This window comes from Gymnoscopelus microlampas (genome assembly GCF_963454915.1).
Source record: "Gymnoscopelus microlampas genome assembly, chromosome: 14".
Taxonomy (NCBI): Eukaryota; Metazoa; Chordata; class Actinopteri; order Myctophiformes; family Myctophidae; genus Gymnoscopelus; species Gymnoscopelus microlampas.
In genome coordinates, this window is record NC_139951.1 from 26865775 (window position 1) to 26887527 (window position 21753).

Sequence of the window (21753 nt, forward strand, 5' to 3'; positions counted from 1 at the left end):
ATCATTTAAGTGTATTTCTCAACCCGTCTTGTTTAGCCAGCAGATTTTAATTCATTTATTTTTTATACAGGTTAAATCCCATTGCAATTTATCTCTTTTTCTGAATGTAGTTTTTTCTTATACCATTTATTTTATTCATGGCCTTTTGTCTTTATCGCCTTATTCAGACAACTTAGATGAGGTCTGTGAGACCATTTGAAACTTTTGGGGTAAATCTCCATCTGTCTCTTGCAGTGAAATCGAAACAATGTAAACGTTTTTCAGGCCAAAGACCCCTTACCTGAGAGACAGAAGCAGGGACCCCCCACTACATATTGTACAAAACTGTGTTGCAGATTAAACTTTTTTCATAGATTTCATAGACTTGTTTAACAGCACTATCATCAGAGTTGGATTCTAACGTGTATTTTCACAGATTTAACCACTTAAACCCTCAGTACTTAGTAAACGTAACCTTTTGCCGAAAATAGCCGATCTACAAGTTCCCAACGCATCGCGCTTAAGTTGTAGATCTGCTATTTTCGGCAAATGGTCCCCCCAGAATAGGGATGCTAGAGTTCAAGTGGTTGATACAAAAACAAAGGATTTCACCGCCCCCCTGTATTAACTCTGAGGACCCCCTGTTGAGGACCCCTGATGTAGGCTATACAGTATATACCACTAATCACCACATCTCCTGACAATCTAATTCTCAGTTGCTAACTGATATTTGAACCATGTCAGAGGTCATATGTTTTACAGTATGTTCTGCCATTGACTCTGACTGTTACTACTGATGTCAGTCTATGTGTCCCCTATCGCTGGTCTGCATGCAGTGGTGGATATTGCTGGTTTATCCCAGTGGAGTCATTCAAGTTCACAAAGGTCACGACTCTGCATGCTCTGGTTTGTTATAAATCTATGGTCTCAAGTTCCTATGGATTCTTCAAACGTATTTACAGTTTCCTAGTATACTATGAGAGGACTTTGTCAGGACTTGTCTGCCGTTTCTCCCACTATCGTTGCTGACGCAGGGCACATCCTGTTGTTCAAAAGCTGCCCCCACTCCCCCACCAGTTTCCTTTACCCACAGGGGCATAACAGTAAGCATCCTGGCAGGAAGACCTGTCACACACTTCCATGTCACCCTCTCACAAACTTCCATGTCACCTTCTCACATGCAATCTTTGACTCCTGACTCCGGAGTACAGAGAAACCAAGGGGATGAAGGACACGGTTAATCCTGGAAGTAGGTTAAGTGTTTGAGATAGCTAGTGCAGGGGAAACAGGTGTTTACCAGGAAAATATAAGCATATCAACAAAATAATTAATAAATATATGTTTTCTTCCATTGTTACAAGACGTCTTTCCATTGACAGCTGTTTGAGCTTGGCTGTGCCTGTAGCAAGTGTTTGAGAGTGTGATTTCAAAGTTTGCTCAAGAGGAAACATTATATAACACACCTGGTTGGTAAGAAATAACAAAGTTTTTTGGCATATAAACATGAAATGGCTCCATCTAGTGGAACTGAACATTAAGGACATGCATGTATGTAGTATGACTTATTATGTAATTATTCCTTTCATTTCATTTTATTGAAATACATAAAGGCACACAGTAATTTGTGCTTGAAGCTGCAGAGCAGCTGAAAAATATAGCTATTTTTGGGGACCCTGCATCTCTTAATTTGGGGATGAGGCTGTCTGTCAATAGCTTCAATATGGTTATGCAATAGCTAGAGCAGGGCAGTGTCAACAAAACCTTGATGGTTATTTTAGTGATTGTCAGGGGAGTGAGAGATTTCCGTTAAAGATGGTGGATATGACAACAAAAGAGAGAGAGCGAGAGAGAGAGTGTGTGATGGAAAAATACAATGCCCTTATCTTTGCTGTGCTCAATATTGCCTTTGTAGACAGAAGCATTCGTATAGTAGTTAGTTCAGTCTTTATCTTGAGCATGTAAGAGACTGTATCAAGGTAAAGATAGGTCACAGCAAGCCTCATAAGGTGTTTAAATCTGCAGTCTGTGAGATGCCCTAGTGACTAACAAACTATTGTAACCAACCAACTCACTGAGAGATACTCTCAGATGTCAAGACATGCTCTCAAAACATTAACCAGTTGAACAACTAGCATCCCTATTCTGTGGCTAATATTCGGCTTAACAACGCATTGTGTGCTTGTAGATCGGCTTTCAGTGAAAATATTTAGTGTAGAGCGAACAGTACGAACAGTAGGCAGCCTATTAGAGCCCTTGGGAATTCGGGCAACTAAGTACAGGGTGATTTGAGCATTCAACTTGATTAATAGATGGATTAGATAGATTGATGAATCTCACCAGTGTTCATTACACATATCAATACCAATATTATTAATATTGTGATATTTATAATATTAGTAGTAAGCATGCATAGGAAATTCCATGAGAGAGAGAGAGGCAGAGCACAGATCTGGACAATCTGTAGAGGGTGAGGGGGGTGGGGGGGGGCAATATGCTGAGAGATAGAATCCATTAGTGGATTATAATCATAACCACTCCATGGGTCCTGTATCTCTAGGATTAGAGGGAAGCAGAGAGAGACAGAGAGAGAGGGAGGGAGGGAGGGAGGGAGAGAAAGAGAGAGAGAGAGAGAGAGAGAGAGAGAGAGAGAGAGAGAGAGAGAGAGAGAGAGAGAGAGAGAGAGAGAGTGTGTTAGATTGCGTGCAGAACAGTATTATGTATTTGAATTGAGCATATTTGAAGGGAGATTGACACAAGTGTGTTGAAGGTGGTAGTACATACGTCGTGGTGAACGCCCGCTCATCCACATTTATCCATCTGATAAAGGTAAGATTACATGAAGTTAACATATGGAGTGATAACATACGTGTGGGTAATCCCCAGCAAAGAATCTGTGCACTGTCTTTGCTTAAATGTCAGCGTTAATCAGAAAAGATTCTGCTCGATTCACAACATGGATTCACAGGAATTACAGTTACAGAGTGCTAGGAAGGCTGACTAGAATATTAACGCACTGAACATCCAATTTATACATTTTCATAGTTTTAATCGGTGGTGGTAAGATTCATTAATGAGAAGCAAACAAACAGTCTATGTTGATGATGTGCTTAAATAATAATAATAATAATGGATTTTATTTATAATGCACTGTGATGTGAACATCTCAAAGTGCTACATTAGGCAATTGCAGAAAGAAGAATCATCACACCAAAAAAACATCTAAGAAACAAACAAAAAAAATGCTTTGTTAAAAAGGTTAAAGTCTTTAGTCCTCTCTTAAAAGAGTCAACCGACTGCCGTGCTCTCAGGTGGGCAAGGAGGGCGTTCCACAGTTCGGGGGGGGGCCCGGTTGCCCATGGTAGTACGTAGGTTGGTCTTGGGAGCTTTGAGGAGGTTAGTGTTTGAAGAGCGGAGAATTATTGTCATTATGCTCAGTTTAGTGCTGCCTAACCACAGTTACCAAATCCTTACGCAATGTTACTTTTGTTATGGCCTGGGCTTCACTTCCCCTACCTGTGTGTGTGGGTGTGTGTGTGTGTGTGTGTGTGTGTGTGTGTGTGCGTGCGTGCGTGCGTGCGTGCGTGCGTGCGTGCGTGCGTGCGTGCGTGCGTGCGTGTGTGTGTAGGAAGCATGGACTTGGATGTGGAGAAGATAATCCGATGCATCAGGGAGGGGAATGCCGGTGGCGTTCAAACACAACTACAGGAGTTCAATAAAGAGGTCAGATGCGTACACGCACGCACGCACGCACGCACGCACGCACGCACGCACGCACGCACGCACGCACGCACGCACGCACGCACGCACGCACTCACACACACACACACACACACACACACACACACACACACACACACACACACACACACACACACACACACACACACACACACACACACACACACAAACACACACACACACACACACACACACACACACACACACACACACACACACACACACACACACACACACACACACACACACACACACACACACACGTGGACATAGTGCACCCCAGATTGCTTATTTGTTATTTCCTCGCTCCTCACCGGAAGTCGTCCTGGTGCACCATTTTGAATGTAATTTAGGAGGTGTGACGATCGAGGAGAGAGGATACACAAAAGCATCCTTCCAGGAAGACTTGTCTTATTGTATATTATTAGACCTGTAATATTCCAGACAATTCATCATATGATGTCCAATCTTTCTTATTTTTCATTTTAGTATGCACAGTGCTTCTTCTTCGACGTAGAGGAGAGGGACCGAAGGAAAGTAAGTATGGTTCACTAGCTGCAGAGTTAAGTGTACATTTATATTTTACACATTATACTGTATACTGTACAGCAATACACTCATTATATCCTGCTTAACATCTGTGGTAAATTATTCTTGGATGTGGCACTAGAGAGGAAAGGTCATGGGTTCATCAAAATCAGTAAGGTTTATTCTACACAATACACAATGGGGGGGGGGGGGGGGGGGTACTAAAGAAAAGGTCAGAGGGTCACTCAAATACAGTAGATAGGGTTCATCCCCAGGAAGCATGAATCTGTCCGGCAATCTGCTTGTTACATTTTGATTTTGAGATATCTCATGTGCAAGTGGAAATTGTGGCCTAATGCTGGCATCAGAGGGAAGGCCATTGGGGGCACTAAAATTATTCAGCGTCATCGTCTGGGTATCATGAAGGTGTACAGGCGATCCAGCCTTACGTTTTCGAGACACAGTATGTTGTTTAGTATCAAATTTGGGAACAACCAACCACCATCCTGAGAGCCCTGCTGCTAATGGGGCTAAAAAGCACAGAGAAAACCTCCCACAACAGAGGCTCCTCCTCAACGTACCCGCACCCCACCCCAGGCACCCCACCCCAAAGACATCATCTGTGATTAAGAGTTCTGCTGTATCAGTCGACCCTGATCCCCTTTGCTTGCATGCACAAGCAGATTAAGCGCGACCAGTGTTATTGAATTAGTGAACATACTGTAGTGTGTGTTGTGTCTTTTCTACACGCTCAGCTTTATCAGGGGCTCCTGTGAGGTGATGTCATTTATCTGACTTGCCATGCTAATGAACACCAATATTGTACCCCCCCACCCCCCATTACGTGCCATTGCTGACTGAAAATCTGTCCTCTGCAGCAAAGAAAATTTGAAGAGGTAAATATTGTTGTTGTTAACAAAGCATTTAGTCACTGTCAAGCGGAAACCTTGAATCTCCATATTTTTTATTTCATATGTTTTTTCTTCATAAATTAATACCATGTTTTATACTTCCACAACACGTCGCGATGCAATGTGTTGAGAGCTTGTATATGTGCTATTTTTTTTAAAGTTTTATAATTAGCCTATTTAAGCAAAGAAAAGCTTATGACTAAATATTACCAACATTGGAACCATTGGAACACAGGTTCTTTTCTTTTCCATTTCCTGAAAAAGTAACAGTTTTGGACATATGGTTTCCGCCAAACAGATACGATGTATATGTAGGCCTATTGCACAGGAATATTTAATGTTACACACCCCTATGAGAGCCTTAATAGATTATTTGTCTCACATGATCAGTTCAGGAAGAATAAAGTGAGGAAGTATGTGGAGTCAGAGTCTGACAGTGATGGGTATGACGAGAAGGATCACAGCCTCATCCTGAGACAGGTACCTGATGATGCCACTTCCTCCTGTTGCAAAGTTTAACCAACAAATCAATAAAATCTTCTTTCTTTCTTTCTTTCTATCTTAAAACATAAATTAGCTAGCCCATAATATCTACTTTTCTCTTTGTGTCCTCAGAATTTAGCAGCCGTGCTGGTGAGGTTCATTCGTGCAGGAGTTAAATCTCGTCTGCTGAAAGTTTGTCTAGTCACTCTACGGATCCTCTCCAGGGACAAAAAGGTTCTGGGTCCTCTGCTCTCCAACAGCGCTCTGCTAACACTGACCAGGCTGGCCGGACTGACCTCCAGTGACAGCGCCGAAGAAGCCAATGACCTTGAATCTGACAATTATGGCGACATCATTACCGCCCTCGCTGAAGCTAAACAGGCACACAACTGTGATGACCATGAGGGTGAGATTAGGGCTGCAACTATCAATTATGTTCTTAGCGATTGTTCTATCGATTACTTTTTCGGTCGATCGATTTATCAAGAGGCAATTCTTTTTTTATAGATCAGCGAATCAATTAACCACTTAAGCTTAATCGCACAACAGTGCCGTGCAAAAATAGTGAAAATAGACGATCTACAAGCTCACAACGTGTAGCATCGTGTATTGAGAGCTTGTAGATCGACTATTGTACATTTTTGCCAACACTAACATACTCAAAATAGGATTGACTATTAATCAATACATTTATTAAAAATATATTTTTGATTTTATTATATAATCAATTGATTAACTGTTGCACCCCTAGGTGAGACGGAGGATGATGGGGAGGATGAGGAGGATGACGAGTGCTTTACGCTCGACCCAGGCGCCAAGAGTGACGCTAGCAACACCAACAACGGAGACACGGAAGGATGTGGCGGGTGCGGTAGCCAACCTGCCAGTGTCGATGACACGCACAGGGGCAGCATCAACCAAAGGGCCTTGGAGCGTGGGAGGAAAGACCGGCGAGAGAGCAAGAAGGATGAGGAGGAGGAGGAGGGGGACGAAGACCGAGTGACAGCAGAGGAGGAGCTGAGGAAGGAAGCGATGAAGGTGTTGTGCAATATGATATACAACAGCACCTGGGTCCAGGAGAGGTTGAGCACGCTGAGGTGGGGTCATGGGGCCACATGCACGCACGCACGCACGCACGCACGCACGCACGCACGCGCGCACGCACACTCACACACACACACACACACACACACACACACACACACACACACACACACACACACACACACACACACACACACACACACACACACACAGTAACTGACACCTCCCACGACCTTTGGCATCATGATATTACCAGCCAATTAACCTCTTTTCCTTTTCCCCAGGATTCTGAGTGGTCTTACAGAACGCCTGACTAAAAGCGCGTACTGCTTACCGCCCTCTAGTGTTCAGTTCTATGAATTACGCCTCATGTTCCTCATGACTGCACTGCGGCCTGAACTGAGAGTTCAGCTTCAGCAGGTTAAATATATAACCTATTATTGTGTTATGTTTCATTGCATTTTATTCTATTTTAACACTGACTTATCTATAAGTTTGTGCGGACCCAAAGAGGGGTGGAGCTGTGTTCCTTTGCAGTGAAATAGCAGACTTAACGTTACATTCACAACCACTAAAACTGTGGTTTTAGTGGTTATGAGCTTGTAGATCTGCTATTTTTGAAAATATTTTATTTTATTTTATGTTTTCAAAAATAGCAGATCTACAAACTCGAATACGTATAAATGTGGGGGTCCTTGACATGACAATGTTTTAGAACCACTGAGCTAAAAAAAATAAAAAAAAATAAATAACCTGTCCCTGTTGTACTGATCCAGGCAGGAGGGGTGTCCATCCTCACAGCGACCCTAGAGCATTGTCTTGAGATAGAATGGAAGAACCAGTATGAGGCGGTTCTGGGGCCAGCAGTGGCCCCCGTCTCTTTCGAAGCCTCTCAGCGTGCTGTAGAGATCCTCAAGATCCTCTTCAACATTACCCACAGTGCTCACAGTCAGGAGCTAGATGAGGTCAGTGGATTTCTAACTGAACAGGGTTTTTAATTCTCAGTTGCTGACCCAGCAGTGCTGTTAAGTATGTTGGTTTATCTACTTTGTATGGTGGTTTACCTTCTTCCTCAGGAAAACGCAGATCTCTACCGACACTTAGTGGCGGTGCTGCGTATCTGCATGATGAGGCGTTGTGAGCTGACAGACGACACTGATGAACTGCAGGGGTGAGAGAGTGAACAATGAACTTTGGTGACATAATCAATGACAGGCTTACTATGATATACTGTGGCAAAGGGTATTGCCAATCTCAAAAGTACAATTTGGTTTCATGAAGGTTACATTCAGTTACATCCTGTCTTGCTAAAGCCTAATTTAGCTATCCTTTGTCATATGACACACACAGTGGTGGAAAGTAACTAAGTACATGTACACCTCAGGGCAGGCAAATATTGTACTTTTTACTCCACTACAATTATTTAATAGCTATAATTATACTAACATTGTAGATTTAGATTATTAATACAAACATAAGTGATACATGATAAATGATGATTGTTGTAGGTTAAGCTACCCAGCAGTGCACTAAGTCATTGGTTCTCAAAGTGGGGTCCGGGGACCCCCAGGGGTTCTTGAGGGGGTTCCAGGGGGTACCCAGCTAAATGATGGATAGGAACCAAATGGACCCTTATGGGTCTGTAACTCTGAGAGTGTACAAATGGAACCAAATGGACCCGTTAGGGTCCATTTGGTTCCATTTGTACACTCTCAGAGTTAAATTAACATTGATTTTACAATATGAATTGGGGTCCCAGAGATAGAGATGCCATTAAATGGGGTCCGTAGCCTAATGCATGTCAAACTGGGGGTCCTTGAAATTAAAATGGTTGAGAATCACTGCTAGAGTCGTAAAATTCTTCTCTTATGGGGGTCCCTGGCTTATCTTTCCAAATGGGGGTCCGCGGGCTAATAAGTGTCAATTTGGGGGTCCTTGACATGAAAAAGTTTGAGAACCACTGCACTAAGTAATAAAAAATCATGCATTTCTTGTTATGCTCCTTCCTCCCTTTCTATCTGTTCTCCTTGCATGCTCTCGCTCTTGCTCTCTCTCGCTCTCGCTCTCTCTCTCTCTCTCTCTCTCTCTCTCTCTCTCTCGCTCTCTCTCTCCCCCCATAGCCACACAGTCAACCTGCTGTCAGCTGTACCTCTCCAGTGTCTGGACGTGTTGTTGTCCATCCCTGTGGCTCCCGACTCCCAGCAGAGCGAGGGGGTCAACATGGACTGCGTGCACCTCCTCCTTAAGTTCATGGAAAGCCGTCTGAAATTGGTGAGAGAGATGAGAAGATGTATTTAGGATGGGCAACAGTAGGAGATGTAGCAAAAAAATAAATTAAAAAACACCATCTGCGGATTGCCATAATGTTTTTGTGAAGTTGTCGGTGTCAGTTTAATTGTGGTATTATATAAAGATATACAACTTTTATCGCAACAACAGAAAGGCAGGAAGAAGGAGCATGTGAATGGGCAAGCTATTATACTTGCGATAACTTAAAGGGCAAGACCACTTTGGTAGGTTTTGGTTGTGTAGTTACCCTGCCATGATGTAGGCCTAACTCCAATGGTGGACAAGAAATAAAAAAATATTGCTCCATTGATTAGAAATTGATAATTCAAAATATGCTCCTCATTGACTTACATTGTATGCTTTAATACAGTATATGACACAGACACTCAACCTTTTTCAATTCAAGGATCCCCTTGAATTGAAATTGAATTCATATCGTGTCTGTTGGGTGGAAACTTAATTTGTCCAAAACTGTTACTTTTGAGGGTTAATTTTTTTTTTTGCAAAAGTAGCAGATATACAAGCTCAAAATGCGTCGCTTCGCGCCATGTTTCGAGCTTGTGGATCTGCTACTTTTGATACTTTTGTGTGACGCTGTAGTATGTTCAAGTAGTTCATTCATTGAGTTAATTTAGGAAAAAACACAAAAAGTTAGAATATGGAGATAAGAGGTTTCTGCTCGACAGCAACGATATGCATTGGGGCCTAATGCTTTTTAAACTGGGGGTCCTTGACTGGGGTCCATGGCCTAATGATTAAGCCATGCACTGCCATTTAATGTAAGCTTCTATCTCTGGGACGCAAATTCTACACTGAAATGCTTATTTAACTCAGAGAGTGTACAAATAAAGCCAAATGGACCCACCTGTAAGGTTCCATTTATGTCATATAAAACACTACATAGCTTACTGTACAGAACAAGCACAAATATCTAGGGAACTGTGTGTAATATGGAGGAATAATGGGCCAATATTGAAATAAGAGAGAAGTGTCGTGTGTTACATGTTTGTCTGTCTTTCAGGAGGATAAGATGAAAGAGAATTTGACCCCCGTCCTCAACCTCCTGATTGAGAGCTGCCGAGCCCACAGAGAAACACGACGCTACGTCAGAAACCATGTAAGGAGGACAAAACCACACAACCCGTCAACTCGACTCAGCTTCGCTGCAGTGCAGTGTCAGGGTTTTTCACATTCAAGTTCAAGACGTTATTATCCCAAATGGTACATTCGGTTGTTGGAAATGACCATGGATAGAAAATGGATGGAAATATGCGTTACGGGGCAGAGGGTCTGACTCTCTATACAGCCAACTGATACCAAGTAGGCTGGGGTCACCCAGGGCCGCGTCTTTCCTTCTATTCCAAAGTGACGCATTGTGAGCTTGTTGCGGAGTATTTCCGGCGAATGTTCCCCTCAAAATCGGGATGCTAGAGAAGAGAAACACTATTTTGGCTGTAATATATCAAATGGGGGTAGGACAAATATACACTGTGGGTGTGTGTGTGTGTGTGTGTGTGTGTGTGTGTGTGGCTAGTGAATTCAATTGCAATCCTAACCTTTCATCAGATCCTGCCCCCACTGAGAGATGTGTCTGTGAGGCCAGAGGAGGGATATACAGTTAAGAGTCGTCTCATCCGCCTCATGACCCACGTGGACACAGACCTTAAACACTGCGCTGCTGACCTCATCTTTGTTCTCTGCAAAGAAAACGGTGAGACCATCACTCACAGCAAATACCAAACATTCACTGTACAGCTCCAGACAGGCCTCTAAAATTTTGTATATGGCTTTGATCACATTGATCACATGACCTCAGAGAGATTTTTACAGATTTGTGCGTCATGATCCAAGGATCATGATTGCGTTCGAGTTATAGGCAAACACTGATGTGTCCTGTTATAGCGCCACCATGAGGCCAATCTGAAACATTTGGGGTAGAGGTTCTTCCTTGGCCTACTAAGAGTGTGTGTGCAAAAACATAATCCCTGCCCTGGCGGACATAATGACCACTAGAGTTTGTGGATGTTTTCCCAACCACCACCTTTTTCCTCTAGTGAGCCGTTTCGTCAAATACACGGGCTATGGCAACGCAGCAGGCCTGCTGGCCACCAGGGGCCTGCTGGGAGGTGAGGGGCCAAAAGGCTCAAGCTCCACGGCACAGTATTCCAGCGACTCGGACTCAGACACAGAAGAATACAGGCAGGTCAAAGGCCGTATAAACCAAGTAACGGGCCGTGTTGAGGTGGAGCAGCCGAACCCCATGGAAGGGATGACGGAGGAAGAAAAAGAAGAGGAGGCTCAAAGGCTGGTCACGCTTTTCAGCAAACTATCCAGGTCAGTTTTATACTGAGGAAGCTTTTAGAGATACAAGCCTAATAGACGTTAGACTCCTCATGGTAACTCCTGTTGGTAACCGGAACGCTCGCCACAAATCACGGTCGCCCGAGTTGCCCCCATTTTTTCACCGACTGTTCCGACGTCGCCGGATTTGACCCGGGGCGAGCGTGTTTTGGGGCGACCGTTCTTGTATTCAATTTGTTTCTCCGCATGATGATACGACAATCCTTCATAGAAAATATGAATAAGTGGATTATAGATCCATTTAATAGGCGAATATTGGTTATGTAAGGCATCCGTTAATATCCATTTCATATACCCCTACTGTATGGGCTTTAAAGCAACCTAAATTATTGTTTATTATGTACTTCTTCAGTGAAGTGGCAGCACTTTACTGAGGAGCTCGGTAGTGCTGTAGTGGGTGGTAGGCCTACATTGTGCACCATATTATACATTTAGATACATTTAGGTACTTTCGAGTGTTGGTCTAATTCACTGTAAAATCCTGTGTTAATTGAACCACTTTAAATCAATATTTTCTATCATTTTTCAAGAATCTTTCAAAAATAGCTTATCTACAAACACATGTGTTGTGAGCTTGTAGATCTGCTATTTTCAGAAGATTTTCAAAAGTTCTTTATCTAATGACATGCCTAAAATGGGCACACCTGGGTTCAATCGTTAACACGCAGGATTATTTGTGAACTATGTCAAAATTAAAATAGAGTTGTGTTTATTATTATCTTATTTTATGGGCTTATCTGTTGGGTTGCCAGGGAAAATATTATCCAGCCAATGGGATTGGATGCAGAAGGAAAGCTTGTTCCCATGTCAGGCTTGAGGAACACCTTGCTGGCTGAGGAAGAGGAGTCTGGGGCCGACAGTGACACAGAGGCAGACGACGGCCAGCAGGAATGACATCTGCTGTACGTTTTGTTTTTGTTGGTTCTTTTTCTTTTCTTTTTGGAAATACCCTATAATAATATGATTCTTTCAGTATACAGAATACAATAAATGGGGTTACTGTTTTATATAACTGTTCTTTTAAAGATGGGTGGAATCTAAGGAAGTGTTTGAAACTGCATGCACACAGGAGAAAATACAAAACATTACAATATGATACAAAAATACAAAACATTTTGTTTTATTTGAATACAGACTTGATGCGTAGCAGCAATCTGATGATACTGTAGGACTATTATAGTAAGGTTCTTATTAAGAGCACAACGATTGAAAAGTGGTTGAGGAGGACCACCCCATAAGAAAAGGCAAAGCGTGACAGACATATGAAATGACCAACCACAGACCTCCTTAGAACAACCATGGACCAACCACTGATGTCCGTTACAGCCCAGTCAATAATTAGCCTGGGCAGCGTTCCTTTTCGGTTATATGATCCGGTCGGGAGCGGACCGGATCGCGACAAACCGGAAAGACGTCTCACCCCAAAATAGGTCCGTCCTATAAAATCCTTGATGCGGCGTAGTTTAGCTTATTTTTAAAATATAAATGTGAGTGTACTTTCCGGAGACTATTTAGCGTCTGTATTATTCGTATTATCCCACGGGGAAATTCTATTCCATTTAAATAGGGATTGGGGAACCAAAACAAAGCGGCACCGCAAAACCGGATCGCGACAATCCGGAAAGAGGATTCTTTTTTCTTTTCTTTTCTCAGTAGGCGTGGCCTAGACCGGATCATATGGGTCTTTAGTAACGCAGACCAGGCTTTCCTCCGAGGTGGAAAGACTGGTGATGCGAGGTTAGTCAATAATAGGCTTCCCTGGCCTTTTTCTCAGGCAAAAGCCGGACATGCTGTCTTGTGATTTAGACCCTCAGGGATTCTTGAGGGGTTTCCAGGGAGTCCCCATCAAAATGAGGCAATTGTTTTACCTATTAAAAAAATAGCAAATCAACGTGTTGTGAGCTTGTAGATTTGCTATTTTCGAAAACTGTCGAAAAATGTTCTCTTATGGTGTTTTTTGGCAGAAAATCTTTTGAAAAGGGATTCCGCAGCCAGGATTTGGCTGCGGAATTACATATATATACATACATACATATATACATATATACATTCATACAGGTCCTTGACATGAAAAAGTTTGAGAACCACTGATTTAGACGCTCCATCATTAGACAGCCGAACTGACCACATGACACTTATCTTAAAAGGTAACTGTATGATATTACTCATGCTTTAATCTGAAATGTGAATCCAATAAAATTGTGAAATCCTTTCAGCTAAACTGTGCTGATGTTTCTTTTGGTAGACACGACATCGACACACAACATATATATTATACCGTATGAGTGTGAGTGTGTGTGTGTGTGTGTGGATCTGCTCGATTATTGTAGGATGAAATGATCCTACCACAATCTCCCACTAAAATGTAAATGTCTTTGTTTCTAAAGATCCTTTGTTAAGATTAACTTAATTAATACGTTTGATTATAATGAGTTTAATATATATGGTGGATACAATGGTACAATTGTATTCTTCTTATATTGTAGTGATACTCTTGAGTTAATGACCTGAGTGAAATTTCACGGCTACAATATTGACATTTTATGAATATGTCATTACTGTCATACAGTTCTATACTGTTTCTGTTCTGCTGGAACCAGCAGTTGAAGTTTTATCTTTTCGATAACTTGATTTCACTGTGCTTTACATCTGTTAAGTGCTTTTGTGATACATTCAACTATTCTATTGTCAAATTAAATATTGTAAAGATGCTGATCAATAAAATGAAAGTAAAACTACCTGAAGAAGGCATAGGTAGGATTTGTAAACTTGTCACATTCAGTGAGTCAATTAAAGCACAATCAGTTGCTTCAGCACTGGTCCATCATCTGCTCTAGGGAGATCTGCAGTTCCACAGACTGCAGGGAGGAGGCGCCACCCTCCACAGCTATATTCTTCAACATCTCCAGTGATTTTAGCACCACCTAGGAATGACAAGCAGACAGGATTGAAGAAAAATAAATGTGAATGTGTATTATGCATTCGTGTGAGCGACTGAGCGTGTGTGTGCGCGTGTGTGTTCAGGGCCATAAGCGATGTATTCATTTAGACAACCTTTAAGCAACATTTTTGCGTTCTTATAGCAGTACTTAACTTTTTGCTGAATTAGCCCTACAGTATCTCTCTAAATCATAAATCATAAATACATTAAACTATTTCTTGAAAATATATGCATGACACAAAGATATAACATCACTTGTATCTGTAAATAAATAAAAAAACAATGTGCATATTTTTAACCACAATTTAGGCATTTAGCAGACTTATTTTAAGTCTCAGAGCGACTTAAATAAGGTAAATAGTCACATAAATAGAATGTGATAAATAGCAAGACACATAAACCCCCAATATACTTTGTTTAACGTCCCCTAGGCCAAGGGGAATGTACTTGGTCCGCTGCCTTTTTTCTCTCTACACCTAAACTCTTTGCGGAAAATAGCAGAGCTCAAAGGGTATCACTTGTAGATCTGCTATTGTTCAGAATGTTCATTTATTATGACATGCCCAGAAAAGTAGTCTCTCGATACAGAGCGTTGGCTCACTCAGTTTTCGAAAGCTTTCGTCTGTGCAAATTAACGGAAGCGCTGAAAATGCGAAGAAATCACAGCCTGTCCTCCCCCCCCCCCCCCGCGCTTCCATTTAGTCTTTGCAGTCGTGTAAATAAGTCCTACTGTAAAACAAATTAGTCATAGCATATCTAGATTGTGAACGGAAATAACACACAGATGACAGCCTCCGTTTGCCACTTTCAGGAGGTGGAGTTACACACTGTCTGTAGCATTCAAAGAGTTGTCTGCCTTGAGAGACTACCAGAAAAAGGACACTAGGGTTTATGTAGCCTTTAAGATATATGCAAAAACATATTTATTAAATAATGTATATCAAAATCCAATCAGGATTTTTGTCCAATAATATCATGACATACACCCGTCAATCAATCTTCCACTTAGAGATAAGTGAATTATGCTGCAGACACCAGAGTGCATTGCTGTATGAAGTTACATAAGTGATCGGCTGCATCCAACATGGGGCTACATTAAAAACTCTCAAAAATCTCACTACACTAAAATATGTTTCTGAAAAAAACATTTGAAATAGGCAATGCAGTAAGCAAGGTTGATCACATTTTGATCAGCACTGCCTAGTTTGTAGTTTTTACCTTGTGGTCCAAGGTCACTGCAAGGCATGTCATGGTAGCTGCCATGCCCAAGATGAGCACTTACAGTATTGGTCTCTGTGTGGTAATATTAAAGGACCATACCGATGGTCTGGCATGTTTAGCCCATTGACTATGACTCATTTCAGGACAGCATGAAAATCTACTTGCTGGAGATACAGTAGGTAATTGGTTATTTGTTGTCAAAGTTTTGTTAATAGTTTGTTTTAATGCATTTTAAAGTATGGATTGATTTTAAAAGTCTAGCTGAAAATAGTCCATGGATAAGATTGATTTGTGAGTGAAATTCACACCTTTCTGACTTATTAACTGATGTTTAGCCAACATTGATTGAACGTTTTACGGTCAATCTACATGAAATCTGTGTCGATGATCTATGTCTATGTAGGATATTATGGCTGAAACTGTAAATAGACAGTGGTGGTATACTCTCGTACCTCCACCACAATGAGTTTCTTCTCCAAAGGCCTGTTTGCTGGACATGGCCACTTCTCTCCCAGACAGATGTACAGGGAACAGGAAGGACACTCTTTTCCTCCATGAATAAAGTCAAATATTCCTAGAAAGAACACATAGAGATACTGGTTATATGTAAACAGACCCACCTTGCATGCACAACAATTGCTAATTTGGAAATGATTATTCTTGAACAGATGAGATAGTGTATGCATTCAATCTACAGCCCAGGTACTGGACAAACGACAGATCAACAGCAAAAACAAAAATACAATCTGCACACTGGTTCTCAGTTCCACTCTTTTATTGCTGCTTTTTGAACGTTTTGATCTGAGGGCGGATTCACACTGCGGCCTTGGAACCAGCCTTGAGGCTGGTAGGAAGGAATACCTGGGAAGGAATTGGTAAAGCGTGTGCACTTTGTGAGAAGTTTTATAAGGTTTTCAATAGGGGGCGAGCCTAACTTGTTTGCAATGTTTTTTAAAAAGCTATACCCTTACCTAATACCATTCCAAAAATCAAAAACTTCTCACAAAGTACACTTATAATAGATGCTAGCTTTACCAATTCCTTCCCAGGTATTCCTTCCGACCAGCCTCAAGGCTGGTTCAAGGCTGCAGTGTGAATCCGCCCTCAGTCGATCTTCATCAGGAATTTAATTTAAATTTCTGATGCTTATTCTACTAACCTTGTAAAAAGTCCTTGAACAGGTAAAGTGATTGGGGCTCTTTGGACACTTCCTGCGGTGTTCCACTCTTGTCAAATCTGCAGAGGCTCCAGTAGGCCCCGGTCTTACCCTGGCGCTGCCCGTAGACCACAGGGCCCGAGACTCCCACGTCCACTTCACCCAATGATTCCAGGATTTGCTGGGTGAGTCTGGCCTGTGTCTGATCGTGTATGCCCACGCATGGCAGAGAGACCAGGGTCAGGCCTGAGGCCGGATCAAAGACTGGCTGGGTGAGTTCAGGCCTAATGTTGAGACAACATGATTAGACTTTAAATATATCCATTGGAAACATTATGATACAAGTGTCAATGTATTATGCAGGCTTAAACCCATGGCTAATGCAATTCTGGGCTTTAGGACTAACTGTAACACTTGTAACACTACTGTACCTGTAGACTAGTCGGAGTCCAGCCTCGTTCTGCACCAGCTGTTCAGACACCTTCACTCCTCTGTAGAAAACTGATACCATGAACTCAGTCTCTGGGAACACAAGAAGAAGAAGAAGAAGAAGAAAAAGAAGAAGAAGAAGAAGAAAAAGAAGAAGATACATATGAAACCACAGTCTAGAGCGTTTTAAATTTAAGTTTTAAGCAGTTTTTAAGCAGCTGCATTCTTTATGGTGCATTTAATCACAGGTGTGAGGAAAGTCGCCATCTATCCAACAGCAATATTGCCAGGCAGATCATGTTATTAAACTTAGTAAAATGTGGAGATTGTAATACTTTGAATACTACTTTTAAGATAGTCTGACATGTTTTTGATTTGATAAATTACATTTTAGAAATAAAGTCAAAGATGTAAAATCAGCAATTGGATTATATGATTATAGTAACATCCATAAACTTACTAAGATGATCTCCGTCCATGGTCTTAGTCATGGAGTCTCTGAACTGTTCCACCATCTGCGGATCATATGCCCCTCCCACAGCTCCATCAACTGGATATGCTGGTTGCTCAGGCAACCCGACTCCGCCAACAGCATCCTCATATGCTACTGGATGCTGCGGTTGTTCAGGCAACATGTGTCCGCCGATCATGCCCTCAATTTGTTGTGGTTCAGGAGGTAAGTCCAAGACAGCAGTGCCATCTATGGAAAAGTTGAGGAAATTAAATAAGGACTTCCAGGAAAGTACTTTGGATACACTTGTTTACTGCTACTGCTTTATCAAGAAATTGATTAATAGTAGTGATAGACTTACCTGGTTCAATATTCAGTCCCTGTAGACACTGCTGGAGAATATCCGAGTCAATGGTGGATGCCATTGCTGAAATGGGGTTTACAACATGATTAGAAATTTGGCGAACAAGACACTTCATTGCACACTTCATATTTATGTATGTATGATACAAAGAAGTGTCATAACGAAAGACACAATGTTACCAATAGTACCGAAGTTGATAGAGACTACATTACCATTAATGTATATATTTTCTTCAGGCATGTAGATATCACCTCCAGATGTCATCTGGGCAGTCTGGATAGACAGATTTATGTATTTATTTGTTTGTTTGTTTGATGGTTGACTGCACAGTAAAAACATTCCTCAAATGTCACACATTGTATTTCCCAAAGAAAGACATTCCACTCCAGTATTCACTTACTTCTTGAACAGGAAACCCAAAGTCTCCAAACAAGCCTGGATCGTCTTGCTCCTGAGATCCTGCAGAAGAACAAGCTATGAGGGAAAAAAGCAAAGGGTTTATTTTTTAGTATAGTATGTCAATATCCTCTAAAATATATCCTTGATTTATTTTGTTTGTGTCATTCCAATTTCAACTACCGGTATTTTAGTTATTTTTTTAAACCCTCTTTTCTTGTATTATGTACTTAATACATTTTTTGTTTTGTTTTGTTTTCTGCAAAGCGTCTTTGAGTACTTGAACAAAAACTCTCAAAAAACGTGTATAAGTCTGATGCATTTGTATTATTGTTATTATTATTATTATTATTATATGCATGTTATTCATCTATGACCCATTTACACCTGGCGTTAGCATGTATTTCACTTGATTTATGTAAATGGTGAAAAAGCAATATTGATATCAATCCAGTAGCAAATATGTAGGTGAAAATAATACTGACAAGTTGTTGTCTGACTGTATTGTAATTTTTTTATTCATCCTCTTTGTTAATAATAATAATAATAATAATAATAATAATAATAATAATAATAATTCTAGAATTGTAGAAGAAAATGTAATACATGTGGCTGATATCTTTACCAACAGCACTAAAATATGGTGTTTAGTCAATTCTAACTGAGAGGATGTTTAAAAAACATAAAATTAATACAGTTTCAGTGGTCATTTTAAAGTGCAATCTGTTTTTATGTGGATAACTTAGATGCATTTAAGATTGCATTAGCTAAGGATGGATGCTATATAGATACAATATGCATGTTAATGGAAGCTGCAATGGTGTTCTGTCTTCAGTTACTGGAAAATAGCACTGAGTAATTAATCACAAATTATTCTCATGCACTGACCATGGATGGGAGATTAACCTAATGGACTCAATCACACTGTGTTATTCACTGATTTACAACATTCTAACTCAGCATTATACAATGTCGGTGCTAGTAGACACAAACCAAAACATAATACAAAGTATCCCCGGAAAATCAATAAGCTTGTGTAACAATCTCTCCTACTACTGGGCTGGCCACAGGGAGGAATAGCAAACATTCACTAGAACAAACACAACTGTGTAACTTTCTGGGTGTATACTATGAACACAATTTCCAGGTCAATGGTATTCCTTTTTAACGCCCCATGGTGTGTGACCACAGAAGGCCAAAAATGGTGCTGCCTGTGGAATTCCTGCTGGAGCCTCACCTCCCGAGGATGCCTCTTCCGGCCAGCGGTACACTTTGTGGGGGTTAGCAGCGTCGTTCTTGCTGTCACCTATTATTTTAAAGCCCTTGGCACGGAGGGCACTGCGGAAGTTCCTCTTCCAGACCGACATGTCACCGTGGGCCTTGCCATTACCACTGACCTCTGCCCAGGCCTATGGAAGGAAGATCAGAACACAAAAAGAGAATGAACAACGGATTGAACTGGTCTGCTGACATCAGTAGCGTAAATAACATATCAACATATCATATAACATAAAGTATATGTGAGGTTAGCCTTGATACAAGAGTGTCATATATTATATGACATTGGTCATATACAACAATGTATGACACAATAAGTTTACCTTAAAGATTAGCACATCAGCGCTAGAGGAATCCTGTCTCAAAGCATGCTTCCATGGGATGGAGAACTCTGTTTGCTCTGGATTTGTCCAGGCAACCCCTGGGTACTTCCCACTGTTAATCTTTGTCCGTAACCAAGGAACGAGGAGTGGTTTTGAATGGGACATTTTTCTACAATGTAAAACATAACCAGAGGCAGAAATGTCAAGTAGGTTCTTCTTTTACACAGATGTAGGCTATCCTGGCTATGACATCAAGAGAAGAAGTAGGCTAATTGATGATGGTGAGGATATTATATATAATTTACTGTTTTTGTTTCTATATTGTCAAGCTGCAGGCAGTTTAGCCTTGGATCAAGTCTATCATAGATGTATTTCTTTTTCAAATCGATTTTTACATCTATGATATGAAAGTAAAAGTCAGACTCTATCAAATATGATTGTCTTGATCCAAGGCTGCATGCAGTTTACGAATGCACTAGAATAGTAGTGCCACTAATAGGCCTACTCAATTTTGCAATATGTTAGGCTAAAATACATCTAAATAAACACTACCAGAGGAATGAAATAGCCTATAATGAAAAATAAATAATTGGCAAATGCAAAAAAAATGTTTTAAAGCCCAGTGTTATGCTATATGTGTGTGGTCAAGTTCAGCCAATATTGATTGATTGATGTACTTTATTTAGTAAGACATGAGAAACAGTACATGGAAGTACAATTCACAATACAAGACGAGGTCTACTAAACTGGATAACTCATAAAAGCACTAAGCTTGTTTAAAATGAGTTCCCATGCACACAAATCATGATGACATATAAGAGACAGACAGATATACACTACTATACAATACATTTTGTCATCGCTATTAAACAGGGCAGCAGTTGCATTACAAATAACATAGGTCTAATAAATAAAATATTATTATTCCATTTCCTACCTGCGATCGATAAGGCTTCCTCCAGGAGGTGCGTTCGAGTTATTCTACTACAGTCGTTGACTCGTTTCCTAAATTAAAAGTCAGCAATGTTATGTTGTGTTACGTGATACTACAAGTAACTGTTATTATCAGCTGCACAACCCGTTTAATGCGCCCAACGACAGCTGCTCCACTGCACTCCGACTTTAAGTATCGTTCAAAGGAGCCATTCTGGGCTGGCCGGGGTTTCTTGGGAAACTCCGCGACTCAACAGTTTCGTTTTCCAAACCTTACGTCACCACAGCAGGCATTTCCCTGCTGCACGAGCGTTCGGTCAACTTCCGGTTATTGGACTTCAAAATAACAGCAGCGAAACTACACCAGACTACTAGAGACCAATTCATTTCCACCCCCCCCATTTGGAACCCCCATCAAGGAACCCAGAGAGTCCCTCCCTGCCTCCCTGGACCCTGAGAACCACTGGTCTAGACCGTATCAGGAATTCTGTTCATAATCATCATCATCATGAACTGGCCAATTCGTATCAATTTTTTTGTTGTTTCGGACGGTGCAAAATGCGTTTAAAAAGGATGGACAATTATCTACAATATAACAATTGCACTCCCCAAGCTGTCTGCTTGTTGTCTGAAATGCTTCTATTCTATTTGGACATAATGTACATTTTAACATAATGTACATTGTGTGTGACAAGCCCTGTGTGTAACTGCAGGTGACTGATCATCCATTTAGAGTGTAATGAATATTATGAAAGATTATGAAATTGTTTTATCTTTTTTTCAACATTGTTGTAAATGGACATTGGAAAGCAATCATTTGCACCGAGGCACCATTTTGAAATGTATATTTTTGCCAATACAACACATATTCAAGAATGTCAGTAGCATTTAGCACTGTCCCAATAAACTACACAAATAGTGCCATATA

The 21753-nt window shown here is 41.1% G+C and overlaps 2 protein-coding genes across 2 annotated transcripts; one reads left to right on the forward strand and one right to left on the reverse strand.

Moving 5' to 3' along the window:
* Positions 1–2699: 2699 nt before the first annotated feature.
* On the forward strand, positions 2700–12271 carry LOC311060748 (chaperone Ric-8A). The gene is made up of 15 exons (XM_084079058.1): positions 2700–2805; positions 3605–3699; positions 4207–4254; positions 5124–5141; positions 5547–5636; positions 5772–6045; positions 6391–6736; positions 6968–7103; positions 7460–7648; positions 7760–7854; positions 8804–8954; positions 9994–10089; positions 10539–10683; positions 11027–11306; positions 12086–12271. Exons 2-15 carry the CDS (start codon positions 3610–3612, stop codon positions 12225–12227), a joined length of 2100 nt encoding a protein of 699 aa, XP_083935184.1. The 5' UTR covers positions 2700–2805; positions 3605–3609; the 3' UTR covers positions 12228–12271.
* Positions 12272–12451: 180 nt separating this feature from the next.
* On the reverse strand, positions 12452–21029 carry irf3 (interferon regulatory factor 3). Its single transcript, XM_084079067.1, has 11 exons — positions 20830–21029; positions 19893–20061; positions 19529–19700; positions 18296–18369; positions 18108–18168; positions 17893–17958; positions 17541–17780; positions 17083–17173; positions 16655–16935; positions 15948–16069; positions 12452–14257 (listed from the first exon to the last, which is right to left on the reverse strand). The coding sequence occupies exons 2-11, from the start codon at positions 20055–20057 to the stop codon at positions 14144–14146; spliced, it is 1386 nt and encodes a 461-aa protein (XP_083935193.1). The 5' UTR covers positions 20058–20061; positions 20830–21029; the 3' UTR covers positions 12452–14143.
* Between the last annotated feature and the right edge of the window lie 724 nt (positions 21030–21753).